Below are 20,687 nucleotides of genomic sequence, written 5' to 3'. Positions count from 1 at the left end.
AACATTTCAATTAAGTAGTTAGATTTTTACATAAACACTTCATGATAAAGGATATTCGTGGCTGTTTAATTTTTCTAAGTAAACACTGATGACTTTCACTTCATCTCATCCTTGATCTTGCAGTTGGGGGAAATGGTTGTTTAGAATCAGTCCAATGTTCACTGTTTTAATATTTGCCTAGATTTGTTTTCTGTGCAAGGAAGACTTAGCGGTTGTGAAATCTAACGTGCAGCATTGTTTTACAGCACCCAATTTTCACTTGAATATTTTAGTGTATTTCTGCATGATGGTACCCTTAGTCCAGACTTGGTTACCAGTTAAACAGCCGTTTAACTCCATGCCCACTGGGGTGAATTGTGGAGTGCATCTTAAATGAAATAATTTACAACTTACTCTGTGAAAGTAAGGTATCCTTCGTGCTCCTATGGATATCTGGTTTGATACTTACCTGCTCTCCTGCTATTCCTTCAGCTAAAATAAAAGCAGAATAATTCTAAGCTGCAGCATAAGATTCTCTAATACGCCTCTGAAGATGTCAATGTATTGTGAATTTAATGTAGTTGTATTACATGTATCAATTGTGAACTTGGTGATGTGGTGGATATTACTTTCAGAAAGTAGTTTTGCAGGTAAGTAAACAGTTAAGTGCCTTAAATCGATTACAGATGAAAAAAAATTTGCATTATGTTCAGCTGTTGAACTGTATTTAATTTGTTTTTAATTTTGTTACTGACATTCAAAAAATGAAGCTAATAGAAACGGGAGAAGTGTTTTTATATGTTGGTTCTGTGGATCTACAGTGGCTCTTAAGTCTGGCAGAACCAAATTAATTGACATAATGTTGTAATGAGGAAGTTGCTATTATGAGAGTTAGTGTATAGATACCTTCCTTTTTTTTAAAGGATTTCCAGATTTGTTAAAATTTCTCTAAGCACCTTTGTCTTGTGAAAAATTATTTCCGACTTTGACCTTAAAATATTTGAGAAGCAAAATTTTATTTTCCTGATGAGTGTTAGTTGATAGATCAAGGGGAAATTCTGACAGAATAACTCTGTTACTGTTTGCTCTCAGTCAACAGCAATGGCATTTGAAAAAAATAATCTGTCTTTGCAGTTATACCTTCAGAGAGTGCTTCATCTGTACCACCACAGACAGTGAAGGGAGATGGTAGGATTTTCCTTTACCTGAACAGATGACGTAACAATGATTGAATAGAGGCATGGAATTAAAACCTTTGGACTTTATTCCTAGCAACTGTTTATATGCAGCTTGTTTGGGGCCAGATTTTGCCTTCTGTATACATTAATTTTTTTGGCTGGTGAATATCAGATTGTGAGAAAATGAGGAACCTTTCTAGTCACTTTTATTCTGTAGATGTTGTATATACAATATTTTACTGTATTATAACAAGTGGAAGTGGGAGAGGTGGGGAAAAAAATAAGAAATAATGATATATTAGTGCAGTGTTTTAAATGCAGTATTAAAATTCAGAGAAGCAGTACGTAACTACAAGACAAATAAGCAGGAAAGACAGAAATCGCCATATGAAGCAAAGTTCTGTAATCAACAGAGTAGGTTCTACAGTAGATCGTGGCTTACTTTAGAATGTTTTATTGTTATCAAGTTAGATTGCCATTTGGATTTTTGGCCTGTAATATAGCATTCTGAAAGTATGAGTTCTGTGTAAAACGAAGCTGCAGTAGCTTATGTGATAAAAAGTCATTAAAAAGCGTATAAGGTCTTTTATGAAAATATATTTATTTGTGCTTTTATTCAAGTTACTGACTTTTGGATATTTTCTGGAAAGATTGCTATTCTCAGGTTTAGTTCAGGTCACTAGATAAAGACATTCAGAAAAATCTCTCTAGGCATGTGGACCGCTACTGTAGTAGTGGTGGCCCGTTTTTAATATTGAACATGGGTGAATATCTGCATCCAAATCAATGACTGATGAAGTGCCTGTTCATGAAGGTTTATACAACTGCCTTTTCTGTCTCAGTAAGTGTTCTGCTGTTCACTTGTTCTGAGATGAAAATCAATAGTGATTATTCACATTTTTTTTACGTAATTTTGAATTTCATTTGTCTTTTCCCGTTAGTTTGCTTTATTCCTATATTTCAGAGCAGAGCAGTGGTTATTTTCTGCTTCTCATGACACAGGAGTGAGAGAATGTCTCTATTGTATAACGGTTGCAAGTACTTTGGACTATTTTCCTAATTGAGTTTATGTTCTACCCCAAACTCTAATTTTTAAAAAAATAAAATTTTGACAGTATTTTAACAGTTTACTGAGAGTGACACTACTGCAGACAGGTTTCACTTTAAGGTATTAGCCATTTTCAGTTGACATTTTCTTGAAAGAACTTCAACCGGCTCTTAACTTGCCTTCTTGCATCAGTGTTTTTCTACAAGGTTTTTAGTTTTCCCTTTGCTAATTTTGAAGTAGTAGCAGAAACATATTTCCAGGCTGGAACAAGCCCCATGTGCCATATGGAGGTTGATGAATAACAGGAATGTTTGTGATTCTTTTGTGTTGTGAAAAATGAATTCACTTCCCTCTTTCAGTGGTGGCATCTTGATCCACGTTTTATTTAAAAAAAAAAAAAAACAACCAAAAAACCAAAAACCCAACAAACCGTTTTGATCCAGTTTTACTTTTTTTTTATTGTGTGCGTGTATACTCATCTTCTACAGGACGTCCCAGCTTTGCTTTCTTAGAAGTGGGATTAACTAGAACACTTTGAATTTTAAAAAAAATCAAATAAGAGAAAAGGACACCTGAAATGTAAGTAAAATCTGGTAGATAATGGTTCTTCTGCATTACAAAGGAAAGAGCAACGTGTGGACTGCTGCCTCTTATAAACAGCAATCGTGTTTGGAAAGCACGAAATACAGTTTTTCTTATCGAAGTTGTAAGAACAGCAAGTATATTAATGTACTCAGCTGTCCTTTGACATAGATTTTGGGGAGAACTTAAAATCTTACAAGTCATGTTGAAACTAGTCTTAAGAAAAAAGATTACTTGCAGCAGTATATTTTGAAAATAATAGTAATGTAATGATTGTTCATTCTTGAATGTTTTCAGTATTTGTAATCAGGTTGCATTAATAAGACTTAGGAGCTGCTATAGATGACGTTCTTTTTGAACGCTAATGTGTAAAGTGTTTAGGAAAAATGTGTTGCAGTTTCTGGGATCTCTCAGTCTCCTTGGTGCTCACAAATTTGAGGGGCCTCCAGGTGGTCTGGGGGCTTACCTGTTTTAGATTAGCCTGGAGGTGCTGTCTTCTGTATTAAATAGTATTTTATTTCAGGGGATTATTAAATGTTACTGGTTAGTGAGGTGTCCCCTAAATATCTTTGTAATGTGACGAATATTAGTGTGATTAAATTGCTTTCTGTTCCGAAACTGTCAAGAGTAGACCTGACTTAAAAGTCATGTGAGGACTGATGCATTGAAAGGAAGTCAGTGCTGCTTTAGTTTGGGTTTTGCATCCTGCTATAGGATGACTTAAATGAAGCATCCTGGGAGAATCACAATTACTTAACACCATAGTCTCCCAAAAAAACCCCCAAACAACAACTTGTGTGTTTTGGAAAGTAGATGCTAGTTTTACCTAAACAAAGGATGATCTTAAATTTGTCTTCCGTGTTGTAAAGATCAGAAATGACTGGTATTAAAATAAAAGTGAATTTGAGGGAATATGTAACTTTCATTTTGAAAACAGTGTCTTCTAAACCCATAAGGTAGTGTTGAGTGTGTGTGTTCTCTCTCCCTCACACACAAAACTGCAATCCACTTCTATCCTTTCCAGTGTTCATGTGTGTTAGGTGAGGCACTGAGGGGCCTTTCAATAACTAGTTAATGGAGTTGTATAATGGAGTACTATCCTACCCAGTTGTTTATTAATTTCATATAAAATATACTAGTGTATGTTACAAGGTATATTAAGAATGATATTTTCAGTATGTGGTAGGTACATTAATATAAATTTAGTGTTATTTTTTGTAATTTTAAAGAATAACTTGAGCTTGGAGTATTAAATATTTTTGGCTTAACTTCATTTATGTTTTTCTGTGGGGTTTAGATGCTGAGGACTATCCTCAGCAGCTGAGTGCTTTCCAAAAGATGTAGAAGGGGAATGAGGGAAGGACCCACAGGAGTTGAAGACCTTTCTTCTTTGTTCTGTGCTTTCTGTTTTGGGAGCAAATATGTGGTGCGTGGGGGTTTTTCCCAAATACATTCTTACACTTTTACTGTTGATTAGTTTTAAAAGAATTTAAGAAATGCACTGGACTAATGACAAATGTTTCCATAAAGGACCTCAGAATTTGTGACAACAGCTGTAATTATTGTTGTTACTACCATTAAGAATGTTTTTCCAACTTAAAGCATTTACTGGATTGCGTATCTGTTATTTCATGCAATGCGTATTCCTGTTTTTACTGATGTGATATGTTTTTTAATGTTTAGGGTTTTTAATGATGTAACTTAGTGAGTCACTTCTATCAGCTGTGTTCACCACTTGAGTCACCAAGGAGGAAATTTCCTTTAACTCTCTGGTCTAGCCCTGTGTCATGGTTTGAGGCTGGGCCACCCTGTTAGAATGTTTTTGTCAAAGATCGAGTCCTGTTGACAGCTATTAAACCTAATGAAAATCCTCTTCATTAGATTTCCTATTTAAAATAGGGCTGTGTAGTTTTCCTGTTTGCTACATGTTTCATAGCCACATTTGCTTTAGTTGTTGTCTGGTTTAATGTATTTGCTTGTGTAATTTTGTGTGAGGTAAGAGAGCTTACTTTTTTTTTCAAACTTATGTGTGGGACCTGTCATTCAGTTTGCAGAATTCTTGAGTAGTTCAGGCTGGAAGGAGATCTCTGGAATCATCTCGTATGATGCTCAGCTCAGAAGAGGGATTAGGTCTGGATTCAGGTTGCACTGCTCAGGAACACACAGAAACCTTGGGTTTTGAAAGAAGATCAGTATTTTTAATTTAAAATAATTTACTGTTACTGCATGTGACGGGAATAAAATGAACTATTTTGGGATATTGTAACTTTTGGTCCTTAGATATAGATCTTAATTGATAGATAAACCAAAGAGGGCAAGGTGACAAGAGGGGTGGGTGCAAGAGAAGGCTTTTATTACTTTTAACTCCCTGCTGGCAGCTCAACTTCAGTGAGCTAGTCATTGGAGTGAAATAGTAAAATATTCTGAGGAAAAGACAAATAATGCACAGTCAAAAGTATCCCCCAAATTCTAGTTTTCACTACCAAACCAGCAATTTTAACTACTTATATGATTTGTGTCTTTAAAATATAGGTGTCTTTCAGTAAATTACAATTTGGTGCAATTTTATGCCTCCTGGAGAGGCCTTTGGAAATAATTTTTCTGTTCTAGAAAGAACTTAATGAGACAAACCACTCTAGAAGGGAGCAATGAGCTCTAGTAAGAGGTACAGAAATACTGTACCTGTTTTGACAAATATAAAGTCTGCTAGAGAATAGAGTTCAGTTTCCTGGTTAATGAAACGGGTGAGAATCAGCAGCACTGTGAATTACAGTTCACTACACTGCAACCTAGATAAAGTGCTGATTAAGTTACTGATTTTAATATGCAAGTTTTAAGTTTATGGGGTAAGTGTTCTGGTTTTTTTGATAAGGCTTTTTTTTTGATGCTGTGTCTTAGCGATATTTTGGTCACCATTCCTTAGCTGAAAGGTGAGTGAATACTCCTGTGTTAATTGGGAAGTGCATCTCCTGCCCACAAACACTTGAAGAAAACTGTATAATCTGTCGTCTTAACACTTCTGTTGATATCTTGCTTTTTGGTATTCTAAAATATTCCATGCTGTGTGTATTCCGTACCATAAATTTTTTTACAGTTTTGTTACTGTGAATATTGCATCATTTGGAGACAAGATTTTTAATTTTCTTTGGGCTGCTGCAATTGCAAGGCGTGTTTCTGGGAAAAATAGTATTGGTTTGTCAGTTAGGTAAATGACTACTGGTATTTCTATTTTCAGTGTGAAAAAGGAATTGCAGCTGATATATTCTCCTGTATCAGTTCTTAAGTGTCTCTTCAGAACAGTTAATTTCATGGTTTTATAGAGTGAATTTAAAAATACCCTGGTATCATTAAAAAAAACCCAGAAGAATCATCTTGGCAGTTCTCTGTATACCTAGTTTACTGGTATCAGTGGTGATTGAGGTGTAAGACCGTTGCACGTGATATACCTCAGATGCTCAAGAAATCTTGTTTCTAACACTTGTAAAAAGAGGACAGTCCATACGGTGTTAAATGTACAATATATATGTAATTTGAAAACTGGGTCTATTCAATATTTTTGTGTAGATCTACTTTTTATAGTTGACATGAAAATGAGATGGAATTGTGAGGAAATCTCATTTTTAATGCTTGTAGCTAAAATAATTAGCAAATATAATGCATTAGTTGCCATCATAGCAGTTTTTCTAGAAGCAAATTACTTGGATGAATCAGACCTTCTTGAGAGTTGTTTTCATTAGTGGGTTCTGAAGTATTTTACAAGAATCCTGCAACAGAAGTAATTTGGAAAGCTTTTGAGTTGTGTAAACAATTACCCTTTTACAATAGGATATTATTCTTTACTTACCTTTGTTTTTTGGTTTTGAGGCTTTTTTAATCTTTCTGAAGGTTAAATTATACTTTACTACACATTCTTTGTCTTACGGCTTTCTTTTCCTCCTATAATTGCATATCATCCATTTTTCTTGTTCTCTTCCAGTTTAAGTTGTTTTCCCAGCTACCAGGTGACTTCAGAGGTTCTTAATCGCCTCCCCACATATTTCTCTAGTAAAAGTTTAGCCCTCCTCTTTTGCTGCTCAGTTTTAACTCCCTGTTATGGGTAGTTCTGGATGGCTTTGGGGAAGGGACTGAAGCAGGCTGCTACTCAACAGAAGAATGAGCAGTCACGTAGTGAGGAAAAGAAGCTCTGAGAAGATGCTGTCATTACTATGTTCTGCAAAGGGCTTGAGTATCCAAGAACAAAGCCCTTGGGTGGGCTGGAGTATCAACCACCACTTGTTCGGCGGCTATGTCCTAACTACCTGTTGGTATTCCTTTCTCTGTCATGTTTTGGGCAAAACACGTGGAATAGTTGACCTAACTTACCTGCAATAACTTGTTTGTGCTCACATAGTAAAGAGCTGTCTACGACATGATGCGTGTGGAGTAGGACTGAATTTTTGTTATTGTATGGACTGCTGCAAATACAGGTTTTGGCAAATTATCTAAGCACATGTTTTGATAGTTAATATGTCAAGCATTTAATTACATTAATGATATATGCTCTCAGTTCACGCTTGAAATTGAATATTTTCTCTGACAGGGAATTTATCTTAAATTTGTTAATTCCGCGTTCACAGTATAGAAGAATTTCCCTGTGCTGAAAATTTAAAAGAACATAAGTTGTGAACATGCAACAGTAGGAATAATAAGAATTTTTGTCACGTTGATAAATTAACAGGCAGCAGAGATCATAAGGCACGTTTATGGATCTTGAATTTATAGCTGAAATGTTTTTTAATAAATGGTAATAACTAAACATCACAGTTAAAGCTGCAAAATGGCAGATGATTACTTCATGGTAATTTTGTTACAAAGCTTAGACTAGACTGAAAAAAAACCCAAAAATTTACAGGTTCAACCCCTCTTCTGTTAACAAGATTGGTAGCGTTTCAAGCTGCGAAAAATATGGTTTATTGCTAGGAGGATATGTAGTGTGCTTCTTAAAAAAAGTGTATGTTACAGCTTGCCAGTGCTTCTGTTCTTTGCAAAGAAAACAGGCTAAGTTCTAGTAACTAGTACAGCTTTATAGCTCCATACTTAACATTGTTATCTGGCTGGTGTTGTAGTTGGCCCTGCTTTATATGGCACATTTCACATTAAAAAAAATGAACACCAACTTTCAGTTGAACCTGAGATGTATCAAGTAAGTTATATGCAGCAATTAAAAATCTGGTGCTTCCCCTCGTAGCTAAAGAGTATCTCACTCCTCTTTGTGGCACGTCCTGTTTTCACACGTGCGCACCTGCGTGCACGCACAGTCTGATTGATGTAAACTGATAGCCACGGTGGTTTGCTACCATGTTGGGCTAGGGATTGACATGAGGGCTGGTAATACCACTTTTCCTTCTGCTTCATGTCAGGGCTGAGGTCTAAAAGCAGAGTAGTATCGACAAGGTTGTGTGCAGATTCTCTGACTAACTCATCGGTATCAGTTTGCGGGTATGATTGATCCTAACGGGGTTGCTGATTTTACTTAAAAGGTCAGTTGACATTACTGTCAAAGGTCTGACAAAGTAGTTGCGTGTTCCTGTTAGAAAGTTTTAATGTGGGTTCTAGTGTCAGAAGAAGAGGTCCTTCTTAGTGTTTATCAAAAACCTTAAAACCTGCCTGTGTCTTTAGTTACAAGGCCTTTCTTTTCCTCCCCACTCTAAGACATATTATTTTGAAAATAGTGTGCAGTCTTATGTTAAGAACATTTTCTAGGTTAATATGAGTTACTGGGAACAGTTATTGACCTATCGTGTATCTTATGACAATTTCCCGTACCAGGATATTTTATGAAACTATTGACTCTGTTCTGTCAAATACTGGAATCTGCTGCTTTAAGTATGTGAAGATAAAGACTCATGTTTGGCATCCCAAACATGATTGAACGAAAAGGAGTTTTGTGAAATCATAAAAATACTACAAATGTATTTTGCTTTGATTAATATTTCCATTTCAAGGCTGCTTTTAGTAAGACTGATCCAGTTGCCTAGTATATGGAATTGTTTTCAAAGTGCATCTGAACTTACACTCTTAAACCATAAGTGGAATGATTTTCAGAATCAGGTAAATTTTTTTGCATATGCTTATTCTCAGCACATGTGTTTTCATTCAAGAGTGGAATATATGTTAACATTCTTGCAGAAAATCTGAGTGTATCAAATTTTTGGTGTAAGTTTCTTTAGTTTTCATTTTGGACTGTGAATTTGTTTCTATTTCATCCTTTTGATGTAAACAGTAATACTAAAATCCCTTGGAATTACCTTCAATAGGTATACTTTATTTTCCCCTAAGTGATGATTTTGGGTACAATCTTTTGAGTATTGTTTCACAGCAGGCCGTGGTTCATGATCAGTAATGTCAGAACTATTTGGCTGTTGAATGACTGAGCATCAGTTGAATCTGGATCAAATTCATGTGTTGTCTGTTTAGAATAAACACATCTTATGTAGTTTGTGTTGATACTACATTTTATTTACATCCTTTTATAAAGGATGGTCAGTATCTGAACTAACATATCTGTAGCATGATATAATTTATCAAAAAAGGTACCACCACCAAGTTAAGTCAAAACTATTTGAAAAAAGATGAACTGATAGATTGAGTTTATATACCATAATACAACACATCAGAGCTTGGTTTCCAATCAACACAAGCATTTTTGAGTCACGAAGCCAGGTTGACTGTATTATTGAACCACGGCCTTTAGGCAGTACTGTAATCAGACCTCTTATTTTTACAGTTAAAATGTAAATATAATTACTAATGAAAAACACTATGTGAAGATGGGTTCATTTGCAGTTGATCACGTAACTATTTGGGAACTTCAGACTGCTGTGTCTGATAAATGAAACTTGTGATATTTCATCTTTAGTATTATGCAAAAATGTACAGCACTGCTATATTTAACTTATCATTCCATTTGATTTTATAAAAACAGGGGAGTATAGTTAACTTTATTCCTTGTACATTTTTGTAATCAGTGAAGACGTTTTGAAACGTGAAGATTTGTATTTTCATGGAGTGAATGGGAATGTTTTAAGTTCTAAGAATGACAGGTTGACAATGAAAACTATGTTTACTTTCAGAGAGAACAGGAAATGAGAATGGGTGATATGGGTCCTCGTGGAGCAATAAACATGGGAGGTAGGGATCTGAAGGAAAAAGGCTTCTGTAATGTAAAATTTCTTTTTCTTTGGGACTGTACATGTTACTCAAGCACTATTCATTAGTGACAACTACTGGTAAAAAGGAGTAAACAGTATTAGGAAGCTAAAAAAACTCACACATTTTCCTTCCAAACAGCTGTGTTTTTTCCCCTAAGGTGTATATTTTAATTTTTTGATTAGCTGTGGGAGAAAAATACGATGTGCAAGTTAAGAGAAACAAAAAAGCAGGGAAAGATGATGCTCTAGAAATTACCTGATACAAAAGAGGAATTTTCTGTTCAGAAAATATTTGGCATTCTTTTGGAGGGACTACCTATTCAGAGAAGGTGGGATTGTAGTTGCATGCAGTGAAATGATGTAGAGCTTAAAATTGGTAGGTTCTTGTTGATGTACCTGACAAAAGATTAATGAATAATGTGGTTGGTGTTCTACTAATTTATCGCAAGTCTGTATTTGCAAATATTCTCAGTTCACTTCTGTGACTTAAAATATTGTCACTGCTAAAAACTGTTACTGTGAAGTCTAGAAAAGTACATTCTTACTAGTTAGTGCTTGCTCCATGTATGCAGACTGAATCCGTTTGGAATCTTATTCAGAATATCTGCTTTTAAACAAGACTGAAACATAGAATATATCTTTAAAAAACCAAATCTTCCTAAACTGTATTAACTGTCAATGTATATCCTTTGGAAGCTTCCTAATGTTGATTTAAAATTAATTAAGGTGATAATTTAAAGAAAATTTAGTACTATTTTTGTGTATTTTAAATTTGAAAGTACATATAAAACTTAGTAAACTTCATCACCTGACTTTGTAAGTACTGTGAATTTATAGACTAATGAATCTGCTTGGTCCAGATTTTAAATCATTATTAATCATTTCCTTGCATTTATTAGAGATACATTTATAGCTGCAAAATAGAAATAGACTTTTTCTTTCAGTGAAGATGAAGAGCTTTAAAAATAATTCTAAAGGAAAACATTGTGAAGTTATGTAGAAGTAATAAGCTGAAGCATAAATTGTGACTAAATTATTTCTATGCTGTAGTTGTACTATTGCATATTATTGCAGTCTACTTGAAAATGTCATGTAATTAGAAGAGTTTGAAAATATCGATACTGTGCCAGTTGTCCAGATCCACAAGATACACTTTTTACATACAGATATTAAATGTGTATTTATAGCAATCATTCACAGCCCTTTTCTTGTCAAGTTTTAATGCTTAACAGTGATTTCATCATAGTCTTCCTTTATAAACTCTGTGTTATGACTTGATTTTAAGCTTGGTACAATGCTTTTCGAAATAAATGTGTGGCTCCCAAAAGAAGTTGCAGTAACAGTGAACAACTATTTTTAAAAGGGAAAAATATCCGTAGTGAATAGGTAAAGATGGTATTTGTTCCCCCGGTATCTGGCTTTCAGGTTAGCTCACTGTGGAGATACTGGTTTTGGTTTTTTCCTCCAGCCCATTAACAACCACGCTGCTGGAACAAAAAAAAACCAACCCCAAAAATCTGCAGTAGACTGTTACATAGTAAACTTTTAATTATTGATCTTAGCATCCTTTCTAAACGTTTCTATTGGACTTGTAACTTTCTTTTTAACTGGCCTTTACCTGTGCCATTTCCAGCTTTTCAACATGTGGGACAGTGGGGAGCTGGAGTGTCTTCAGTATCTGTTGTCTAGATCATCGTAGCACTAAACTGGATCTATAATGCTAAGTGCAGCTGAGAAACTTCCCAATATGAGGGGAAGGCTTTTTGGGGAATTATCACTGCATTGATGAGGGTTATTGACTATGACTTGTTGCCAGCTGTCCCAGACCTTGGCATGTGCAATTTAGATGCCTAGAATGTAGTTTTTCAGCCATCCAGATTGCAGAAAAAGACCTTTTTTTTTTAGTGTCTGTGCGTTGTGGCATGAACACTGATGACTGCTTTCCACCTGGTCCAGTGAATTAACTGCTAACACCTGTGTCCCACCAAAAAGAACAAGCAATCAAGTGGTTAGCTCTTAGGGTCTGCTTCAGAGCTAGGAGGACCTCTGAGGTATAGCTAAAATGCCAAGTGGGCTCTTGCTGGGACTGTGGAGGGCCCACTCTCTCCTTGCATTACACTTCCTGGTTGTCCTCCTGTCAGAGCTGACTCTGCCTGAAACTGCTTAATAATACAGAGGTTTGATAGTATGTCGCTATACATCACCCTGGAAGCAATACGGGTGCATTTGTGTGATACAGAGGATAAGAACTTTTTTGCAGTTGAAGGATGAGCATACACTACCTGTGTGTGGCCAGATGCCTAAGTCTAACTAGTAACTAACGGGTAAGCAGGTCAGTAACAGATAATTGAGCATTGACTGCTTTTAGTTGATGTCACTGCTTCAGCACTAAGCGTGGCCATCATGGTAGTTCTGCAGAGTACTTCTAGCCTCTGAAAATAAAGATTTCTCCTTATATTGGCAATTTAGACTTCTCCGTTTCTTCCCATATTTAGTCGCTGAGCGGATGACACTAAAAACCAGTTTTGGGACATACTCAGCTGTAGTTCTCTGGAATTGTAGCACAGTCTTCTATCTGCTACATGAACTGATCATGCCTGTGGGTAGGCAAGAAGCATCCAACTTGTGCCTACCTTTGTTTTCGCTTGGTGTCATAGGGAGGGCTCTTTGAGTTTCTTGTTACTAAGCTCAAATGGGTTCTGCTTTTCAAAATTACAGGATTTTTCTCTATCGCTTCTAATAAAATTGTTTAGCATGTTACATGTGCTACTGTGTTGCATGGATTGTTTTGCTGAGCAGCTTGCAGTTGGTGTAATGCATGTCATTAAGCCCAGGTCTGCAGTTTTATCAGCAGTATCTTGGATGCAGTGATTTCACTGGCTGCTGTGATGCATGTACTCAGGGCAGGTAATACAGATGCAATTTTGCGTACCTGCAGATGATCATAGTACTGTGTCTGTGCTAAACGGCCTGCTTACTATGATGTACATTTATATGTTCATTACTAAAGAAGTTTTGGTTGTGATGAGAGGTGAGAGATTGATTTTTGCAATAAAAATAACAAGCTTATTAGTCTAGCAACTTGTCAGATTTCTTGGTATTCTTGTGTGTTATCACAACTTAAAATGTAAGCTAGATTCCAAAGCCATGTCATCTTCTGTTATCAAATTTTAGATGCACATTTTTGGGTGAAAAGGATGGATTATTGTGGGGGGGGGGAGGGGGGGGCAGGAATGCAGCACCAGCAGTGCTTACAACATTTCATAATAGCAGATGTGGATGATGTATATAATCAGACTTTTTTCCTTCTTGTAACAACATGAGAAAATGTTATGAAGGCAATTTTACCTGCCTGTTGAATATGTTAGTAGTGGGTACTGGCAAAGTGTGTTTCCTAGCACAAGATTATAGCTAAACGATCTCCTCAAAAGGTGTTTTTAAGCTTTTCTTCTACCTCTTACTGCAAATCAGAATTTTGCAGGAGAATGTTTTGTCATTTTCAATTCTTAGAAAATTTCCCTTAGTTTTCTGGTAATTTACTATAACAAATTACATTTAAATGCAAGATTTATTTATGCCATATTACAAATAATTTATTGTGAAGTTGAGTATCATCTTTGGTATTGCTTTTAGACGTTAGACTAATGTACTGTAACAGTATATACAGTTAACATAGTACTGGTAGAGGAGTTCTTGTATATTTAATACATTATGATCCTCGAAGAGCCAAATTGCCTTATAGGTGCCAATTACTGTGAAATCACTTTTGAGATTTTTGCCAATTTATAGTGTGTGTACTGTATGTGTAGGCTGTATGAACACTTCAGTTCCTGCACAGAAATCGAACAGCTATATTTAGCTGTAAAGTTCAGGATTTTCAAATACACGGGCAGATTATGTCATGCAAAATAATAGGCATTAATGAAAATATGTTTAAAAGCAGATGATTGAGATAAATGTACAGTCTCAAAGAATATTTTTTTTTATTTCAAGTATTGGAAGTCTTGTACATTTGGCTTTTTAAATACTGTAAATTGTTTGTTTATTCTTGTAAAATTCAGATAGGACAGCTCTAAGTATAGATTGTTTTGCATAGATGCGTTTAGCCCAGCACCTGCTGGTAACCAAGGCCCTCCTCCAATGATGGGTATGAATATGAACAACAGAGGAACTTTACCTGGCCCTGCAATGGGTCCTGGTCCTTCCATGGGACCAGAAGGAGCTGCAAATATGGGAACACCAATGATGCCAGATAATGGAACAGTGGTAACGTATCACGAATTTAATTACTTTGAATAGCTGTCATGTCTCATGGCCCATTTTTGTTACCAAAGATATTTTCACACTGAGTGAGAATGTTAGGTGTTTTGAATCTGTTAAAAGTAATTGATAAAACTTGTTTGTGCAAATAATTTACAACATGCAAGGGAAATCTCTATTTGATATTATGAAAATCCTACTTCCCTTAGGAATGGGGTGAGTTCTTTGATCAGTAACCGGACTTAGAATGAGGTTAGAATGTATAGCACTTGTGGCAAAACTTTGCATGTATAACCTGTCGCTGACAGGAGATGAACTCTTCTTCTGAAGAAGGAACACCATACCAGAGTCATCTGTAAATTTAGGCATTTACTGGTTTTGGTTTTTTCTTTTGTGAAACTAAATTCTGTGTATGAGCTTGTTGGGTTTTTGATGAACAGTTAAATGTTGGAAGCTATGTAGTGTGAAGATATCTTTGTGTAAACTATTTAATTTCTTAAAGCAACTTTAGTGTTTTTTTGTATTTCCTTTCTAGCACTGTTGAAAGCATGAGATTATGACAGTAACTACGCCACTTAGAAAATAAGTATGCCAGCAGCTGTTAGGGATAACTGCCATATCAATACAGAAAAAATAATATTGCCCAGTTGCCAAGGGTGGTAGGGAATGTCTTGTATACATCTGAGATTTTTTATCAAGAGCATATATGCCATCCGGATGCAGTTAAAGCGCTAGCCATTTTTGCACCGTTCTCATAGCCACCTTTCCTAGCTGTAATGTCTTATGTAGAGAAACAACTATATAATTTTTAATCTGTTTTTTTCCATATTTTTCAGTATTCTGTAAATAGATATTTGGGATGTTCTAGTGGTGGTGTGATACAAAGGAGTATGCAGTTTAAACAGTGATTCCATTGCAGTTTTATTTCAACACAGAAGCATTTTGTAACTTTTTTTTTTAATCTGTGACTTCTCAACAGTATCCATCTTCAATTGAGCAAACTGTATAATGAAATTTGGACAAAATCCTTTGTTCCTTAGAGGAAAATGAGATTTTGATTGAGCACAGAATACATAATAAGTCTAGGCTTTACCAGTTAAAGGAGGGGATCTCACTTCACATTGTAGGAGCCAGCTATCAGTTGTATTGTTTCTCACAAAGCAGGGAGGATGCTTTTCACAAAATACTGTTTTCAGATATGCTTTTGTTGGACTCTACTGTGTTGCTGGTCACCTCTGGAACATTCTCTTGTGATTATTTAGACACTGAAAAAGAGGTGCAAGGAAAAGAATATGATATTGTAAAGCATATTATATATCTCAAACTGTTGTTTTTCTACAAAAAGTCATTCCAGGTGTGGAAATGTAGCAAATAGAATGACACTTCAAAACATGTGTTTAAAAAACAATAATTTTTTTTTTACTTGCATTTTCTTCTGCATGCTACTGAAGGACAGATTAGATGCCTTTTTTTTGGACCTCCAAGGCTTTTAATTTGGAAAATGCCCTACAGAAAGGCATACCCTTACTGTATTTTTCCTGTTGTTGGAAAAATGCTTTAAATATCCTTTGAGGGCTGTCTACTAAAACACTGTAAGAGTTACTTTTAATTTCCACTGAGGGAAATGGAGAATATGCTTTATAGATCAGAAATACAGTTTTCATTTTTTAAATTGGATGTTTTTCCAAAGATTTGGAGGAGAAAGTTGGAGCAATTTTCTCGTTGTTCCACTGCAGTCTTCTGAAACATAGGTAATCTTTGAACTTAACATTTCAAAAATAGCTTTCCCCCCCTTTATTCTAGGTAGTTAATTACTGCAGTTTTCTTGTTCGCTGGAGAGAGGGGTCCTTGTTGGACCTTTGTCCAAAAGTTAAATGGTAAAGATGATTGGGAGTATCTGATAAACCATTTGTAGAAATTCATAGCCTTTACTAACAAACTGGCATGAGTTAAAGATAATTTTTTAACAATTTTAACCAGTACTGCAGATTTTAAGGTACTTTGGGGCAGTAGTAGATATTTATGCAGGTGTTGAAGTAACTTTTTTCTTATCAGTGACAAATTTTGAACAATGCATATAAACACAACCATGATCCAAGTTGCATATATTTTTATCTGTAGAGATATAATACTGTTTTTAAATCATATGTGTAAGAATTAGATTTTAGAACTGTTGTGCTCTACTACTGTTACTGGAGTTAGTCTTTCAGAAGAATTCTTCTGTGATTCAGTCATATAAATAAAGTGCTACTCTTGAATGTTCCTGTTGAACCTGAATATCTGGGCAGTTAATGTAGATCTCTGTACAGAAGGAGTTTCTTCTGAAAGTGTAACTCTCCTCAGCAGATGAATGATGAGTTCAAGATCTATTGTACCGTATATCTGTGCTTTTAATGTTTTATGTTATGTCGAGTTAATGTTTTGAATTTCATCATGGGGGGTTCAATTTTTAAACACTTGTGTAAATACTGAACTATAAGTGCTCAGATGCATGGTTTAGGTCTTAATTGCTATAGCCAAATAAATCTGTGTGAGCATATATACTTTTATTAATGTTAGGCACAGAACTAGGGAAAATTAATGTGGAACATTAACTGGATTTTTGTCTTACGTTGATATTTCAGATTAAGCTTTAGATATAGATCAAGTTTTTTTAATCTAAACACAGTTCAGTTATGCATTTTGTCACTAGTTGTGTCAGTTTATTTGGACCAGGTTTTAAAAGTCTAACTGAAGATTCCTGAAGTGCCATATAAAAGACTGACTCTAGCTAGTATGGACTGAAATACCCACAAATATGTGGGTGTATAAGTCTTCAGGTTGTACTGCTATTAAAAGAGTAAACCTGCAGTCTCCAGAAATAGGAAAGCTGACTTTTTTTTCCTAGTTTGAAAATGTTTATGTGTCCAGTTTATTTAAAATAGAAGCATTGTAGTTGATCTGTAAGGCAGAATACAGCTCAGGTATAAAATTGTGTGGTTTTCTGTTACATAGAGAGTATGTATTGCTTCAGGTGTGCTTGAAAGGATGAAGTTACATTCAGCACCAGAGTTGGTCTTAATACTTAAATTTTTAGTTTTTAATTTACTTTACAAAGTTGGAGCGTAACATTAGCACTCTTTAATTTTCAGCTCTTTTTCCATAATAACTAATTGAATTGCTCCTTTCTTCCCTCTATGTGTGATCCTGATTCTGCTGGACTATCCGCTGAACTTCATGACAACATCACTTGTGGTTTTTGTTGTAACTCTCATTTGGCATGTTCCAAATGGACTGGTATTAGCATAATGAGAGATTCCCTCAAGGAGGTCCATCACAGATGGGTTCACCTCTGGTTAGTAGAACGGGCTCTGAAACTCCTCAGCCGCCAATGAGTGGTGTAGGTGCCGTGAGTGGTGGACCTGGTGGCTTTGGTAGAGGAAACCCAGGGGGCAACTTTGAAGGACCTAACAAGCGTCGCAGATACTAAGACTTATTTCATTCCGTACTGTTTAGAAATTCCAGTAAAACTATACAGTGATATGCCTTTATAATTTTAGCTGTTATCTGGAAACGGTTTTATTGTTATTGTAGTCTTTAAAACAGTTTCTTTTGTAAAACTTTTTTTTGTATTCAGTCGTAGGCTTTGTAGTATAGAGCAGAATGATGCAGATCATGATGTAAGGCAATGTGTTTGTGACTCTAGCAAAATACAATGTGTGACTATGCTGTAAAACGTGCAGTTATCTGATTACAATAAAATATAAACACTTGAAAGGATTTTGGGAATGTTATTACTAATACTGGGTGAGAATAATTTTATGCTTAATTATAAGTGGCATCATTTTCATTCTTATGTAGTTTCTACTATGTGTCAAGAAAGTTCCATTCTTAATAGTTGATCTGTTTTAGCTAAACTGCATGTTGCAGTACATGGTATGAACGATTTATAACAACGGCTTTTGTTTGTTTCGTCTTGAAGAGCATCAAATCTTATATCTCAAGGATACTGTGTCCTTGCATCTCAGTCTCCCTTTGCAAAATTTGTCTATTACAATAGGCCTATCCACAGAGTTTATCCGTCACTCAAATTATGGGAAAATTTAACTGGCGGGGGAAGCTTTGGAAAAGGAATCTGTATGTATGCTTTATAACAGTATGAATGAATTTACCTAAACCATACTTCTGCCGAAGCAAAATTGTTGTGATGTGTGTTCTACAGATCATTAAAGGATCTTGCCATTGCAAGGAAGGAGACATTTGTGCAAGCTGGTTTAAAGCGTTCCACTGTATAACACGTCATTATAAGTGTACATTTCATCCAATGGTTGGTTTGACTAGAAATAAGTCTGTTATCAATTATTAACTATTTAATTAGGAGGCAAATACATGTTTTCCAGTTAAAATAATTGTTCACTTATGGTAGAGTAATATGCATTTAGAAGGATTGCATATTCTTGACAAAGGTTTTACAGAATGCTGAATTTGAAAAATACTCATTTCCAACACAGCTCAGGCTAGATTTGCTGATTGAGTGTTAAGATAAAACTGATGATAAAGTTATTAGGAAGCTTATTATGATTCAGATTTTCAGTTGTGGAAGATGATGGAAAAGACCTATTGGTTCTATTCCTGTAATGGCAAGAAACTAGGGATATTTTTGGTTACTATTGCTTTTTTCCTGCACAAAATAATTGTAAAATATTAGTGTTCTCTTTTTATCAGTTGACTCACGTTTTCAGAAATAGAAATTGCTAAAATTTATCTGTGTGAATAGTGATACTATATTGATTAAGAGCTGATTTGCGATAACATGGTGCTCTAGTTATATCGAAACAGTATGTACGTAGCCCAAAGCATGGGATACAAGCAGCAGAGGGAGCATGTGTGTGTTACTACTTAATATAGTGGGGATGGTCTTGGTGGGTGGAATTGGGACCAGATGGGTAACAGGAAAATTGTGGCATTGCTGGCATTTTGGAAGTACACTTATTTAAATTGACAGTGTTACATGGCTTAAGATAGAGATTGTTTTCGTACAGTTCAGGAGTTATCACATGTGTACGTCCTCATTTGTGACATCTGTAACTACCAAGCGCTTCCCTCTAGACTGTCTTTAGTGTTGCCCTTTTTTGCTCGACTTGAGATACATGCCACGCTTTATAGTTTGTAATGCAATAGTGAGTTAGGTTTGAAGTCCGAAACACTCCACTCTTGATATATCACAGCACTCGTTCGTTCACAAAAAAAATCTGCAACTGATTTTGCTTAGCACAGTACTTCTAAACCTCAGCATTTGGGAAAATTGCTGTGTTTTCACTAGGTGTAGACTAGTGTTGGCATATGGCAACTACTTAAGCTCTCTGTTTTGGTGTACTGCATTCAGTTGAAAATGCACTTTACATCGGTGTCTAGATATTAGATTACTTTTGTCTCATTTTTTCTGCCCTTGTACATGGAGTTTTTTATAGGGATTGAGAAAGTACTGGTGTGAGTTGGTAATTATAATCTGCAAATCTGTAAGGGGAGCATGTTCTAAATACAACTTGAACTAGATTCAAGAGGTGTGTTCAGTTTTTCAAAGGAAAAGGCTGGGACATTCAGGCCTTCGGGCTAGCTTCTGTACATTTGTTTAAATATATACACATCTTCATCCTTGTAGTATCCAAGTATGTTTCAGAAGTACATTAAACATACCAAATTTGCAAAAAGTGGTTCATTCTTTCCTTGCCACCCCATGCTGTTTTGAGTGCATGGTTGTTGCACTGCATTTTTGCTAGCAAGCAGAGGTGTGTATGTATTTGAAAGTTAGTGTAGATTTTAATTCATATTAGTGATTTTCATTCCACAGTTGTGAGCTGTCTTTCCTGTAAAACTCTGACTTGGATGGCTCTGGTGCGTGGCAGCACTGGATTTGTCTGCTGTCTTTCTTGCAGAAAATAATCTCTTTTTAAATATCTGTGAGCCAAGCTTTTAAGTCCAAACCAAAAATATTGCAATGTTGAATTTAGGCACACTTTAAAGATTTCATGAGGAGTGCCTTTTGTAGCTGATGACAGGCTGCCAGGTTCTACTCTTAATAAAAGCTTTTGAAGGGCTGCCTGGCTGTGTTGATTGTGTACAGCTCAACTGTAAAGGCAGTGATTTTCATTTTGCCATGTGTGGTAGTAACTGACTCTGGCTGTATGATAAACACATTATTTTGTTGGAAAAGGAATGGTCCTAATTTGTTTCCTAGCCAAGGTATGTAGATGTGGCCAAGTAGTGTTTTTGCTTGAAGGTATTGCCTGTCTCCTGGAAGTGATTATTTTTTCTTGTTCCTCACCTGGCTGATCACTTTATCATTTTTCCTGTGTACGCATGTGCTTAAGTTTTTTAACTCTTTGGTCTCTTTGACTAGAAAGCACAGCGAAGTCCTGACTGCTACATGCTGTGGTAAAAAAAAAAAAACAGCCTGGAAAGGATATGAAA

The 20,687-nt window shown here is 35.6% G+C and overlaps 1 protein-coding gene across 1 annotated transcript in view; it reads left to right on the top strand.

The window, feature by feature from the left end:
* Positions 1-18,006, top strand: part of PSPC1 (paraspeckle component 1) — a 40,452-nt gene extending 22,446 nt beyond the window's left edge. Inside the window, exons 7-9 of the mRNA XM_009955300.2 lie at positions 9,900-9,957; positions 14,074-14,243; positions 17,521-18,006. Coding sequence (XP_009953602.1) covers positions 9,900-9,957; positions 14,074-14,243; positions 17,521-17,706 — 414 coding nt within the window. The 3' untranslated portion in view covers positions 17,707-18,006. The remainder of the gene's footprint in view (positions 1-9,899; positions 9,958-14,073; positions 14,244-17,520) is intronic.
* Positions 18,007-20,687: the final 2,681 nt, after the last annotated feature.

Source organism: Leptosomus discolor, chromosome 1, assembly GCF_034619465.1.
Source record: "Leptosomus discolor isolate bLepDis1 chromosome 1, bLepDis1.hap2, whole genome shotgun sequence".
Lineage (NCBI taxonomy): Eukaryota > Metazoa > Chordata > Aves > Leptosomiformes > Leptosomidae > Leptosomus > Leptosomus discolor.
This window is presented reverse-complemented; position numbering and strand designations above follow the sequence as displayed.